Source organism: Lissotriton helveticus, chromosome 2_1 (assembly GCF_964261635.1).
Source record: "Lissotriton helveticus chromosome 2_1, aLisHel1.1, whole genome shotgun sequence".
Lineage (NCBI taxonomy): Eukaryota > Metazoa > Chordata > Amphibia > Caudata > Salamandridae > Lissotriton > Lissotriton helveticus.
The window spans coordinates 1,370,625,651-1,370,641,213 of NC_136059.1; the positions used below are offsets into that span (position 1 = coordinate 1,370,625,651).

The 15,563-nt window shown below is 43.5% G+C and overlaps 1 protein-coding gene across 3 annotated transcripts in view; it reads left to right on the forward strand.

Annotated features, from left to right (window-relative positions):
- Positions 1-10,432, forward strand: part of SLC25A51 (solute carrier family 25 member 51) — a 308,137-nt gene extending 297,705 nt beyond the window's left edge. For all 3 annotated transcript variants that reach the window (XM_078676307.1, XM_078676306.1, XM_078676308.1), the window contains one exon: positions 692-10,432. In XM_078676307.1, the coding sequence (XP_078532433.1) occupies positions 694-1,647 (954 nt within the window). In that variant the 5' untranslated portion in view covers positions 692-693 and the 3' untranslated portion in view covers positions 1,648-10,432. The remainder of the gene's footprint in view (positions 1-691) is intronic.
- The last annotated feature ends 5,131 nt before the right edge of the window (positions 10,433-15,563 follow it).

The following is a 15,563-nucleotide window of genomic DNA, read 5'->3' on the forward strand; positions in this document are numbered from 1 at the left end:
TGTTTTTAACTTGAATATCCAGTACTTGTTAAAACTCAATAGGTAAAAATGATGTCAAATTGATAACACAATAATTTCTTCATTAATTACATTAATGCTCTCAAAGTCCACTAACAAACTGAGCATTAGTTGTCACTGTCCTCATTTTAGTTTTTTCTACTTATAGGGAATTATCATTCAATTGCTATATTTCAGGTAGCGAGCTGACAATTGTGAAAATGTCCCAGATTGGCAGGCGGCAACTGCATCTTTACATGTTCTTAGATTTAATTGCAGGAACACCTGCCGCGCCAATACTGTCTAAGAGTCCAGTATAAGTTAGACTTCTCAACTGATGACTAAAGTTTCATCTTGACTGTTTATATGAACACTTTTGGCCCATTCCGTAATCCTAGAAGGTAAAGTAGGTTCTGCACTGTGATTGTACAGTATTTTCATTACACTATTCAAATGTTTGCTTGAGGCCCCAGTAGTCATGGATTCTAACTACATATAGGTAAACAAAAACAATATAGATTTGAAGAATTTGTTTTCATTGCCTAAGTGAATTTTGTGTTGATTTTTTTTTTGAAATGGTAGACTCTCAGGCCTTCCGTTATCCATCTGTTATGTGTAGCCCATAAACGCAAATAATTATTTGATCAATTTGGCATTCATCTTATTCAGTAATTGGTATTTATATTTGTTCCAGCTATGAAGCATCCCAGCGTCACCCCCTGTGAAGAAAGAAACTGCACATCGGTCAGGATGGATTCAGAAGCTCACAAAAAAAGCCAAAATGATCTCCTATTATCCAATTCAAATCAAGACTTCAGACATCACATTATCAGTGTCAGCTCAGGAAAACATTACTTTTGTGGTTACTTTGCTGCCTTTACCAATATAGTTATCACCTTTCCCATTCAGAAAGTCCTCTTCCGACAGCAGCTTTATGGACTAAGGACAAGAGATGCTATTCGTCAACTTCAAACTGATGGAGTTCGAAACTTGTACCGTGGGATCTTTCCTCCCTTGATGCAGAAGACAACCACTTTGGCACTTATGTTTGGGCTTTACGAGGACTTTTCAAGCCTTCTTCTTCAGCATACCAATGCTCCTGAACTTGTGACTCGCAGTATGGCAGCAGTCCTGGCAGGTACAGCTGAAGCTCTCCTCACTCCTTTCGAAAGAGTTCAGACTTTACTACAAGACTACAAGCACCATGACAAGTTTACAAACACTTTTCAGGCATTTCGAATGCTCAGGGATCATGGGATGAGGGAGTACTACAGAGGCTTGGTGCCCATCCTGGTTCGCAACGGACCCAGCAATGCCCTATTTTTTGGTTTAAGAGGGCCCATCAAGCAATCCCTGCCAGAAGCCAAAACCTACAGCGCTAATATAGTTAATGACTTTATCTGCGGTGGGTTACTAGGAGCGATGTTAGGCTTCATCTTCTTTCCACTGAATGTTGTGAAAGCTCGCATGCAGTCACAGATTGGAGGAGAATTCCAGTCTTTTAGACGAGTGCTTCTCATAATCTGGACCGAGCGTGATGGCAAGCTGACTCATTTGTTTAGAGGAGCCCATCTGAACTACCATCGTTCCATCTTGTCATGGGGGATCATCAATGCAACCTATGAGCTTTTGTTGAAGCTCTTGAACTAAGCCATGTCATGTACCCAAGTGAAACTGCGCAAAGTGCGAAAGTGTTTTTTGTATTTCCAAGGAACAAATTGAAAGTTCATTTGGAAACAAAAATGCCTTGACATGAAATTGTGTTTCGTAAAATTTGTCCATACGAGAAATGTATAAAATTATTTTTGATCAGCCACACCACTTTAAATCATATCAAAAGCAGAAGTGTCTGTACCAGTGGGTCTTCTTTTTTAGAGTACTGTTCAGCTTTGTTATTCATCAATTGATCTTTGTTTGTGTTTATGTATGGCATCTGACCTTATTTGGGTAGGTTATTGCAGTTAAAAAAAAAAAAAAAGTTACATTTTTACAGTGTGCTGTACCTGCCCACCATTGCGCTTCTTGGACGTTATGTTTTGGTGAGTAGGTGCCCAAAGATTTGTGACAGTGGTGGTTCGTGGGTGGTGAACGTAGTGTGAAGAGGTGATGTGTGAGAGACCATGAGCAAGCGCCACAGGACATAATATGGGAATTGTCATGATGGATGCAGTGATATTAATGAAAAACGTTAAACATGCATTTGAACCTCACTGAACTTGGAACAGTAAAGTTTTATTAGGGCCTTTGTTTGTATAAAGAAAAAATCCAGCTGGGTTACTCTGTAAATACTGGGCTATCCGTGACCAACAAAGATGCTTGAAGGAGACTTAATGATGATTTACTCCCTCATTTAGCCTCTCAGTTAGCTAGTAGCCTGTTGTATGAAGTGCAGAAAGAAAGAAACAAAGGTCACTTATGAAGGTTTATTTCTTTTAAGAGACTTTTAATACAGATTTACCTTGGACGGCCTCCATGAAAAATGAGGACCATTTGCGGTATGAAAAGAAGATGGAATGTTGGGATGTCAGATGATGTTTTTAGCTGGATATCCTTGAGCTGAGGCAATTTGTGTGCATCCAACAGTAATGTGTGAAGTGAATAAGAAAGGTTGTGTGGAATGCAGAGAATGATGTTCCCATTATACCGCCCCAATAATTGAGTGTATTGGCATGGTGAATAGATGGTTTGTTCAAAATACTTGAAACTAAGCTCCTGGTGGAAATGTAAGTCTGCCAAAGAGTACTATAATTTGGTGCATGTGCAGAAGTTATACGTGGTTTATGTAAGATGAGGACACCACCTTTGCCTTGGAGGAAGTTCCAGCTTGTAGATTTGTAAAAAATTATATATATATATATATATATATATATATATATATATATATATATATATATTCATAAAACCTAATTTCCCGTATGATATTTCATCCATCACAGTGTAAAAATTAGGATTTGTAACAGGGGGACCTTTTTGTTGAATTAAATCTAACTTGTCCCCATTCACTCCCATGAAAAGATGACACATCATTGGCAATAGTGTGTGCTCACCAATACAGTGTGTAGTACCTTTGTTGTGGGGAAAATTAGCATGATACACATGATTGAGATTGCGATCTTTTTTCTGTGTTTTCTGAATAATTGACCCCCCCAGCAAGTTCAATCTCTTGTTTTTGTTCAGGTACTCACTCTTCATTGAGTTCCTTCTGATATGATTTTCACAAATAATTAAATATTGTTGAAAGCACTAGAGAACATTGGCCTCTTAAGAAGTATAGTCGAGAGGCTGTATTGAACTCCATTTACTGTGGGTCTGTGTTCAGGCCCTAACCTGAGCGTTGTTGGTATACTGGGCAGGCCAGATCACCATACGTTTGATGTACAAATATATAAAATTCGCAGAAAGTGGCCCCAATTCACACACAGGCTTTATGCGAATGCAATCTTATTTTGTGACCCAACCTATGTACAAATTGGCCAGTTCACAAAATACAGAATCATAGAGCGTCGCAAAACAACCTGCCTTGTTATTAATCATTTATACTAATTAGACCCCCTCCTCTCTGCAATTGGCCCGAGTTGCAGGAATGATGGCCTACAAAAGTCCGTGTCTGTGATGACATTTACAGAAAGATTTTTTTTTTTAAACCTCCTTTTTATTGAAAGAAAAACAGTTCCATCATAATACACATTTTGGAGCAGTGAAAGAGCAGTAGTAGCTTACAGTGTGAAAATCACATCAATCCAATCATTTGCGGTTATTGGGATGATCCACCTCCAGTCCAGTGTACCCTCTAGCCCGACTCCAGCCTTCAGCCCGTCCCCTGCCCTTCTAACCACCCTCCCTCTTGTCCTCCCCTACCCCCCTTCAGGAATGCAAGCCGTAGCTGAGCCTAAGACCATAACCTCCCTGGAAAGATTTTATTTTTAATGCAGTCCATTTTCCTTAAAGGGAACTGGACTGCGTTTTTAAAAGCTTTTTATTTTTATAATTTGTTTTTAAAAGTTTTACTGAAAATTGGCAGTGGTTCACTCCTGTGGACGTACTCCTCCTGAAACCTTTTTCAGCATTCACAAATGGGAAGAGGGCTAAAGAATAGGTCTTTCCCTTTGTGAATCACTTACCACCCCAACATGGGAGTCTGTAGCTGGTCAGTGGTTTGCAACCACAGTTAGTTACAAACCATTGATGCATCAGGGTAATAATCGCAGTTTGGAGGGGACGTCCACAACACGCTCCTACCAAATTGTGAGCGGAAATCCATTTCTAAACCCATTTACTGATTTAGAAACAGTTTTTGTAATCTGTGAATGTTATGTTTTAGTAAATATGAAAATGCTTTTCCATGGTGTCAAACCCTCTGATTTAGCTCATCCAAAGGTTTGCAGGTGTAAAAAGGTTTGTTCACCAGACTCCTTGTCTCCTCCATGTACATTTCAGTGAAATACTTTTTCTTTAGCTTGTGCTTGCTTTTCTCTTACATTTGTGCTTTGTCATTTGGTCGTGTAATCCATTGCATTCATTAGACTTGTAATAGTGAGTTTCGCTTTTCTGGTTACTGACTATTAATAGATCTTTGCCACTGGTCATTTGGTTAATACTAGAAGGTTAAACAATATAAAATATGGGTTTCAGAACTAGGAGTTTGGCACTTAAGTCATTAAAATAAACTTGTTTTGATCCTAATGTAAGGATAGTAAGACACTTGTCAGTTTTATATGTTCTAAATGGATGCATGCCTCTACTCCAATGATTGATTGGTATTAACCATTTTAACAGCAAGATAATCTCTTAAATGGCACTTCGTTGTTGGCAGAAATTACACACAGACATTGCATACTTGTGTACATTGTGCTAAATTTACTTACAAAAGAACACTGCTGATAAAGGCTCATTTAGTCATTTTAAAACATTTAAATATTTTATGAATTGTAGGAAAGTGTTACCAAAGTGTCTTTTGGTGACATCATATGCTATGAAAAGTAAGCACTCCAGATCTGTATGGTAGCTATCAGCGTGAACAAGTCTAGAGCTATGTCGGCCTGCTAGGTTTAGCTGGTTCAGGTACGATGAAACCAGTGTAGATTTCCCTTTTAGCATTCAATTCATTGTTGTCCTGCTTGAGATTTTAGCTCAAGGTTACGAACTCAAGTCCTCTGTTAGCCTAACATTCAACACCTGCCCAACATTATACTAAGGTCTTTCCCCCTAAAGGGACGGCAGAGTCTTTCAAAAGAAATTAACGCACAACTTGCACTAGTGGTCTGGTCTTTGCTGGTGCTGTCCTCACCCCTACTCTTAATACCTCTCTGCTAGTTTCAGCAGAGTGATCTGTTCTCGCATGACTTTATCCAGCAGATATCTAGGCATTAGCATGTGTGGAACACTACTAACAAAGGTCGATCTATTTTTTAAGGTTTCTTCCTTTTTGAAAAATAAGTGAGGCTGGATGGTTGCATGTAGAGGGGGCGTGCTATGTTAATAACACACTTAGAACCGTTTTAATTTCCTACACTGACTCCTTCCAATGAATGGAATTGCCACCAATTTGTGGGTGTCGAATCTGCCTCTGTAAGAGCTTCTAAAGACCAGAACTGTGCGCAGTCAAGACTGTGCATGCCATTGACAAGCCTAGAGGCACAGGAGTTCCAGCAAAGGTGTCTGTCTTTTGGTGATGGGAACACTTTTAGTGCTACATAGTGGGAGTTTGACCTACTACTTAAACACTATGCATCTTGGCAAATCACCCTAAGTGTCATTGAACATGCTGATGACGTCAGATGTTCTGCTGCCTTTAAAAAAAGATATATTATTTACTTCTCAGGAGTCGATGAATAGATCCTGTTGCCTTAAACAGTTCTTTAACTTATCAATTCAAGTAATGAATACACAGGGACTTTGGCACTGTCTTCCACCTTAGTTTTGAACTTTCACGTCAATATTGTCCTTTGTTCTTCAAATTAAAATGTTAATAAAAAAAAAACATAATTCTGTGCTTTTCAGTACGAGTGTCAGTCATAAAACCCATACATCTTCCTCATTACTTTATGGTCCTCTTGTGAAGAATGTTTTGGGTTATCGTATTTTAGCCTTTTTGTTACTATAAAAATAAACTGGCTAATAGCTAGACAACAATTTATACTACAGTGTCAGGCAAATTGAGGCATTAGCAGACCCTTGCCTGAAAGTGGTGTCTACGTGTAACAAAAAAAATAATATTTTAGTTCTGAAGTGTAGCTTCATACTAAACTTAGGCGGAACTAGATATGATCCTTGGACCCAGAGTATAAAATACAAGATTTTAAAACAAGAGCCCTTGGTCCCGATATACTGGTTACCCCTTCTTTCCAAAGGTCCATACTGCTTTTTTTTGGTTTGAAATTCCTGTTCTTTGTAAAGTAATTTGGGGTCATAAGCCTTGGCCTATGACTGCAGCATTTTGGCCCAAAATACTTCCCCATTCAGCCGTTGGAAACTGTAGAGAGCAGGTGAGGCAAGCAACAGTTCCAGATCAATTGTTCTTACCATTTCTGTACTGAATGAGGAAACATGTCTTGTAGGTTTCATTAAGTCAGTCCATCCGACACATGGTCTCATTTGTGTTGAGCTCCAGTGGGAGACATTTGTAAATGTTTTTTGAACAGCTACATGCAGTGTTAAAGTATGACCACTACATGAGGATTCAAAAACAGCTTCTTTTTAGTAAATCCCGCTGAAACAGAAAACATAAGTACATAATACACTCCAGATATGCAGCCTCTAGGGTGGACGTTAATTGAATTGGACGCCTGGGAGTTGAATAGAAGATGCACATCTCCCATCCCCCAGTAAAGTGACTAGTAGGAAATCAAAGTGTAATTTTTGCAGATGCAGAGTGGCCCAAGTCTTTTTTCAAAGATATCTGAATTTTTCAAACCAATGTAATTGTGTCTTGGTTTTGATATGGAAGAAGAATTCTTTACTTTTTTTCTGCGACGCTTTAAATATCTGCTGTGAAAATGTTTAAAATTCCCTGCATTGATAACGGATTGCTTTTGAATTAACAAAGAATGTCTGGTGCACTCCTGGCTAGCTACAACTGATGCAGATATCAGATGTGTAAATATCTTAAGAATTAGAAATGAAGCTAAAGTACATTTCTGCATTTGGCAATATAATCCATCAAGGCATTTTTATTGGATGTTTTTGTCCTCCTTTTCACCACAGGAAAATATTTTTCTATGTGGAGGAATACATCTGCAACTGATTTAGTTTGGCAGTTACCTGCAAAAGGTTGATAGTACTCTCATATCTGCATGTCTTTGTGTTTGCTATCTTTTGCAGCCAACCCCGCCCCATCTACAACCTATCTCCACTGAAACGACTGGCATTAAATGTTATGGCATACTGGCATACTTATAGGCGTGAGAACATCCTTTTACTAGTACGCATTCCTGTTTTCTGAATCACTAATGTGAATTGGGTTTACTCTAGTGAATCACTAATATGAATTGAATCTACCCAAGTAATTTGGCACGGACATTCAGTCACACATATATCTTAGTCATTACCTTTGTGGTTTGGTAGTTTCCATTATTTATCTCAGAAGTAAGGAAATCCAAATTGTAATCTGTCATATTTGACTTAGTGAATGCTCACAATTTTTGGGGACAAAAAGTTTTTTAAATTTTTGTGAAGTTTTATGCAAAAGTCATAAAATTAGTAATGATTTTGCTTGATCCCTTAGCTCTCATATGAAAGTTTATGTACCTGTTTCAGGCGTCTCAATTATTTTGCGATATACCCTGCAACTTATTTCCTTTTAACAGGGTATCTTTTTCGTTTTGTCAAAAATACCTAGCATAATTAACACCATTCACAATTGTAGGGAATTTTGATTTTAATATTCAAAAATAAAACTGAAGATGAAAATCTTCGCTTTTGTGCATTTTAAAAGTGGTAAGCTGTGGTTGGTATTCTCTTACTATCAATATAAAATGTACTGCAGAGAATTGCAGTATAACATTTATATTTGTTGTAGGAGGCAAGATTGGTGGATCTTGCAAATTTCTTGCTGCTCATCGCAAGAGTGGTAAATAAAATGCTTATATCCGGTCCTTTAAATGTACTGTATAATTGCCTTACATAAATTAGTCCACATTAAGGTTCCGTTATTCCTTGTGATTGTTATCTGTATGCAATGTAGGTTGAAGTAGTAAGGTACACTCATGAAAAAATAGCATTTTCAGATATCAACACCATAAACACCTACTATATGAGCCAATTTAAAAAGTTACTCGATGTTGAATGAATTAAACGTCACCTTGTCTTGCCTGATTATAGTGTTTAGTTTTACGCATACAGGCGTCTTAATTAAACAAAGCCATGTAGTTCTACTTTTGTTTTTTTATTCAGAGCATTAGAGACAGGACAAAAGTCTAATTCCATAATCTATAGTAGCGAAAAATCTGACTGTAAAGCACCATGCATGCATATATTCACCTAAATATTCAATTATTAGAATTCTTAAGCATTCATTTTACAGCTTTACATGAAAGGGCTGAGAAGCCTAAGCTTTTTCACATCCGTTGCTTTTAAATTCTGTAGTACTCGTTTTTTATTTTACTTTTTATATTTTTTATATGTATAATAGCTCACCTTGTTACTGACATTATCTGCCTTTTGTTGCAATATTCAGTCATAATCACCTAAAGAAGCTTTAATAACACTTCAGAGATGCTTGCCACCTTGTGTTGTCAGTTGGTCTTTAAACCACATACTTGAAATATTTTGTTGTAGGGGAAATAGCCCCCCAAAAAGCTTTATCCTTTACAGTTTTAATGTGAAGTACTGTATATAACATGCTCCGCGTTTTGTTTGATTCATTTTGCAAGAATATATATAGACCGCTTGGAGATATGCTCCTCTGTTCATATACACCTGCCAAACACAACCCTTGTAGAGTTATTAGATTTTGTGATCATTCCTTCAGATATTTTGCCATGTACTGTAAACATATGTACATAATATGTACACATGAGCAGGCAACTCACAAAACCCATAACACATCAATATGGGATCACTTTTGTTACACGCTCACATGACCTGGAGGTAAAGATGGATTTCTTTTCTGCAGTTGCCCTATAGTCCTCCTTTCCATATTTTGACTGTGTTTTACTTTTAGTTCTATTGAAAGACTGAGATTTATTTTTAGTAGCAATATGTTTTTCTATAGTTTCCATTTGGTTGGTAGAGTTCTGTTTCTCTATAAAATTGTGCAACATCTTATTTAGTAGTTGTCAATCTAGACCGATGGGCCTTCAGACTGTGAAAATACACTCCAAAATGGAGTTATTTAGGCTTTGCCTTCTTGTGCTTCATTCAGTGATGTCGAGTGCTGCGAGTGTGAGCCGCACAGGAACTTCCCAAAACACACCAGAAATGTTAAAGCACGCATAGTCTTCCTTCACCCACCCACCACCAACAGTACCCTATATGTTCTTCTTTCTACAGCACCTCCAGTTAGGTCTACCGTGAAGATCGGGATCTAGAGGAAGGCAGGCTTTGGCAGTATGCAAGGCATGAATGATTTGCTGCTGACATTAAGCAGTTTATAAAGTTTGGGGGCACATTCTTAACCAAAAATGAACCTCTTAACCATTGAATGGGTTGTGGTAAAGGTCATTATGTACACTGTTCCCATGGATTTGTTTACATTTTACCCACGTACTGTGTATTCAGTAATGTATTATAAAAAGTATTCACATAGCTCAATAGGTGGCATGATTTTGTTTGTATTATTTTGTATCTTTCTAACTGGGCAGTATTTGTGTCATGTTGTAAATGCCTCATTTAAATTAAATTAGGTTTTGGGAGGGTTGATTGGTGAATAAAAAGTGATAGAGATTGGTGATTAGACTTTGCTGTTTGTGTTTGCTATCCCCTGTTTAGAACCTTGCTGCAAATGTGTTTCTCTAGTGTGCGCACAACAATTGTAGAGGTTTTAGTAATTCTGTTCAGTATGCAAGTTGTCTACATGTGCATGTCCCAGGAATATTACTATAGGCCCTTCTGGTTGTCAGTTTGGGGTTTTACCAGAAGCATTTAAGGCTTGATTCACCCAAAGAGCTACAAAGACCATACTGGATCGTTTGTTCTATGCTGTTCTACCTTGCAGAGATATTTTATGAAGCTTGCATCAATGGTTTGTGTTTATTTATGTTTCTGCATTTGGATTGCATTTTCTGATAATTGAAAGTTGTATTTTTCTGCTAGTATTCTGTTTTAAACTGTTGTATTGAAAATACACTTAAAAAGGAAAATCTGTTGGCCTTTTTTTTTTTAAAGGCTTACTGTTGCAATATATAACGACATATAATGTTGCCAAGCACAATTTAAGTTACTTTTAACAATTGTATTGTATTTTCTAATTTATGAAATTATAATAATTTGAATCAAATCACTGTGTGCTTGTGACTTCTTTATTCTGTTCTACTTTTATTACATATGTCATTTGTGATCGCTGGGGTAGCTGTTAAAATGTGTACTAAATGTTCACAGCCTACATCTATCATCAACGCAATTAGGGCTCCTGGGGTTTCGAGCAACCCCTGTATTGGACTTTCTATGCCCGAATCTCTAAACTGTCTAGCAGAGAGATATACATATCATCGATTTGTAACTCAAAGCCATTTTGTAGGCCTTAAAACGTATTCTGTCTCTACCTCCTAGGTTTTGCCTGAACAGCTCTTGCGCTGTGCCGGTGAAATGAATACAAAAATCTTAAATGGGGCTTAGAGCCCGCTAGTTACTTGATGACTTACCATTGATTGGTTTCAACATCTTTCGCGTTTCCTTGCTTCCCATTGATCAGCTGCTCCTCCTGGCCTCCGGCTTCCTCCTTGGCTTCGGATTCTTCATCCAATTAATGGAGCATGGACCAATTACTGCTTCCTGTGGCCAGTGTCCTTCCACTGGCTGCGGATACTCCTCTGTGCTTTTTTCATTTTTAATCTTCATGCACTCAGAGTGCATGCTTTGTAGTCCTCCTTCACCCCTGCCCCCTACCCAGTCTCCATGGAGTTACCCTCCACTCACTCCCCTGTGTAATCTTCCACTGTCAGTTTTCACTCAAAGCACCGGCCCTCCTTCCACTTACCTTGGTTTCACCCAATGCCTCCCCCCCCACCCCCCCCCCCCCTCCGTTGTCTTTCCCACACACTTGATCCTTGTGGACAGAAGTGACCTACTTGGAGAGTCACCCACACAATGGTAGCTCTTTAGCAAACACATGGCTGACGTGTTGCATGGCAGCGCCAGCCCCGCCAAATCACATGCATAATGGTGGTTCGTTTGGCAGACTCTGGCACATGTTCGTGGTTCATTGGCAGTTCTTTCTGAATAACTGTCTCCACAAGGTCCACAGTAAAGCCCGCTTATTTATTGAATTAGTCGAGGACTTATGAAACCTTTGTTCATGGTGGTGTCCGCGTTTGATAACTTTTATTTTTCTCTGCAGTTTCATATATTGCAAACTCAAACTGTAGGTATAGGAGTGCTTTACATTTGCACCAGTTACATTACACATTCATTTTTAGTTTTTTAGGTACAGGAAGATTGTGATCTGTCTGAATGACAGGATGTTGAACTAACACGGAGATTCAAACCCTGTTACCCAGTTCCAAAGTAGGCAGCTCTGGCCCTTATGCCACATTCCTCACTCCAGCTCTTGTGCCAACCGGTTTGCACCTTTGCTGGGTCTTGTGAATGTGAGTGACTCCTGTTGGTAGCCTTATTTTGCAAGGCTCTCATGGGTGATACCCATATTCCTATCTGAAAGAGACAAGTTAGTGATAGATTCCTTACCTTAGCATATCCCCAGGCGTCAGACTGGATCCGTAAATGTTTTGCGTCTCCGCGTCCATCGTCGGGGTAGTGGGTGCCGTGATGACGTCGTCTGAGTACTTAGACGCCGCCTCCGCGCGCTGACGTCAGTTCTTATTTCCGCGCCAGCAAGCTCCGATCCGGAAAAAGTGGTACCCTTAGTCAATTTTTGACTAAACTTTTTCATTACAGATCTACTTCGAAGTCTGTACGATTCCGGTGCCGGTAGGGATGCCTGGGTTCAAACCCTGCGCCGACTGTCGGTTACCGACCCGCATCGCCGGTGTCTTCATTGCCTAGGCCTCGACCACAACGACAAGGCCTGCTCCGACTGCCGAGCCCTGACGTCTAAGGCTAAGCGGGAGCGGTCCCGCAAGCGGCTCGAGCTCCGGCAGTCGGCCCCGCGCCGCTCGAGGTCCCGGTCCGCGAGGAGGTCAAGGGACCGGTCGCGGGGTCTGAGCCACCATGGCTCCGGAAGTCGTCCACGGTCTTCAGGTTCCTCAGGTAAGCACAAGAAGTCGAAGAGACGTCATCGCTCTTCTGACTCCAATACCCCCCCTCCCCCCCTTCCCCGGACGGCCCAAAGGGTGTCACCCCAGGCGCCGTCCCTGGTCCTGCCCTCGATTCGGGTCCGTCGTCAGAGCGGCGCAGCTCTCTATGCCGATGGGAGAGTTCTATTTCTATAACCCGGCCCCATCCTTTGAGCCCAAGTACCAGTCGATTGGTGACTAGGGGGACTGGGAGGGGTCTGAGGACCCTCTGGCACGTGAGTGTCAGTATTCTGCGGACTGGACAGGAGAGCTTGGGGATGCCAGTGGTCTGGACACTTCGCCCGACACTGGTTTTGTCTCTCCTCTTAGCGTGGCTACGGAGGAGGGGGCTGCCTATAGCGTGGTGATGAGGGCGGCCAAGGCCTTGGGCCTTGAGCCCCCCGTCGCGGCCGTGAGGACTAACCTCCTCACTGAGGTCCTTAAACCGCAGGCAAGCTCGGCCGAGCCTCTGCTGCCGTTTAATGAGGCCCTATTAGACGTTCTTCTGGGCACTTGGTTCAAGCTTGCCACAGGTCAGCCTGTGGATGGGTACGTGGCCAGGCGCCACCGCCCGGCTCCGGGCGACCCTTGCTTTCTGTCTACCCACCCCACTCCCGAGAGCCTGGTCATCCAGGCCTCTAATTCCCAGACCGCATCCCCGTCGGCTCCCCCCGACCGGGAATCCAAGAGGTATGAGCAATACGGAAAGAAAGTATTCTCCCTGAGTTTAGGATTGCGGTCAGTCAATACTGCATGCCTCTTGGGCCGCTACACCCACTCTCTGTGGGATACGGTCGCGGACGTGCTGCCAGAATGCCCGGTGGAGGTCCGGGCTAAACTCGGCCAAGCCCTTGTGGAGGGTCGAGATGCGGCGGTTATTCCATCCGGTGGGAGCTGGACACTACTGACTCACTAGGCAGAGCGATGGCAACGACGGTGGAGATTCGTCGCCACGCCTGGTTGAGGTCTGCCAACTTCTCGGCTGATGTCCAAAACACACTTATGGACATGCCGTTCGATGGCCGTCGCCTCTTTGGCGACAAGGCAGACCATGCGCTTGAGCTTTAAGGACTCCAGGGCTACGGCCAAGTCCTTTGGCCTCTCGGCCCCGCGCCAGCTAACGGCTGCCTTTCGCCCCTTTCGTGGCCAAGGAAGGGGCTCCCCCACACGTCCTGCCAGCCACGGGCCGCAGACTACCGTCCAGCGTGGCGGCGGTCGGGGACAACGGCGAGGCCAGTCCACACCTACCCCTGCAGCATCCACCTCAAAACCCTCCTAGTCCGTGCTTTCAGGCCCATGTGACGCCAGTGGGGGGCAGGGTTCGCCATCACCCCCACCACTGGCGCACTGTCACATCGAACAGGTGGGTTCTGCAAATCGTCCCTCCCCTTCGAGGCGTCCCCTCCAGCCATGCCACCGCAGTGCCACCGCGTGTCGGGGGATAACTTGAAACTTCTGTAGGAGGAAGTTACAGCCCTCCTGGCCAAGGGGGCCATTGAGCGCGTTCCGGGGCCAGAAGTAGGGTGTGGTTGTTACTCCCACTACTTTCTGGTACCCAAGAAGGGCAAAGGGGGCCTACGCCCTATCTTGGACCTACGGAACGTCAACGGCTTCCTCCGGAAGGAGAAGTTCAAGATGCTGACATTGGCTCAGGTCTTAGCTGCCCTAGACCCTGGAGACTGGATGGTAGCGTTGGACTTGCAGGACGCTTATTTTCACATCCCCGTCCTGCCGGCCCACCGGCGTTACCTGCGGTTCACGGTAGGCCACAAGCACTTTCAGTTTACCGTGCTCCCCTTCGGCCTTACCAGCGCCCCACGGGTGTTCGCGAAAGTGATGGCGGTGGTCGCAGCTCATCTGCGCAGGTTAGGGGTTTCAGTCTTCCCCTAACTCGACGACTGGTTGTTGAAGGCGGGCTCACCCCAGACAGTCGTCAGCCTCCTCCAGACTACGGCCGACCTCCTGCACCTGCTGGGGTTCTCCATCAATGTGCCGAAGTCACACCTGTGTCCCTCTCAGAAGCTCCTCTTCATCGGAGCGGTTCTATACTCTGCGCAATTTCGGGTATGTCCTCCCGAACAGCGGGTTCGGGATATTCAGGCTCTGATCCGATCTTTCAGCTTTTATCTTGAGTCTCGGTCAGGTTGACGCTGCGGCTTCTGGGGCTGATGGCCTCCTGCATCCTTCTGGTGCATCACGCCCGGTGGTGGATGCGGGCTCTGCAGTTGGACCTGAAGTTTCAGTGGGCCCAGCATCAGGGCAACTTGTCAGACCATGTCTTGATCTCGGAGGGCACTGCAAGACAGTTGCAGTGGTGGCTCAGGAACCGCGATTGGGTCAGAGGCAGATCCCTCTCCCTACCCCAACAGGAGCACGTAGTTGTGACGGACGGGTCCCTCCAGGGCTGGGGGGGCCACATGGGAGAGGCGGAGCTCAGAGGCCTCTGGCGGAGTCCCAGCTCCACATCAACCTGAAGCTGCAGGCGATCCGACTTGCACTGAAGGCATTCCTCCCCTCTGTCCGGGGGAGTGTAGTGCAGGTGTTCACGGACAACATCACCGCCATGTGGTACTGCAACAAACAGGGCGGGGTGGGGTTGTGGACCCTATGCCAGGAGGTTCTTCGCCTCTGGCAGTGGCTGGAACATCAGGGCGTGACCCTGGTGGTTAAATACCTGGCAGGTTCCCTGAACGCCAGGGCGGACGAACTCAGCCATCGGTGCATGATGGATCACGAATGACGTCTGAACTCTGACGTGGCGCAAGGCCTCTTTCAGCAGTGGGGAGAGCCTTGGTTAGATCTATTCGCCACAGAAGAAAACGCGCAATGTCATCAGTTCTGCGCATTGGAATTTTCAAGGCGGCACTCGCTCGGAGACGCTTTTCGTCGCGAGTAGAGTTGCGGTCTATTGTACGCCTTTCCGCCTATACCACTTCTGCCCAGAGTGCTGAAGATCAGGCACGACCGGGCCCAGGTTATCCTTGTGGCTCCTGAATGGGCACGAAGATATTGGTATCCAGAGCTACTCAGCATGTCTGTCGATCCCCCGATTCGTCTTCCTCTTCAGGAGGACCTTCTGTCGCAGCAGATGGGGACGGTCCTCCACCCGAACCTGTCCAGTCTCCACCTCCATGCTTGGAGATTGAGCGGCGACAGTTGAGGCCATTTGACTTGCCT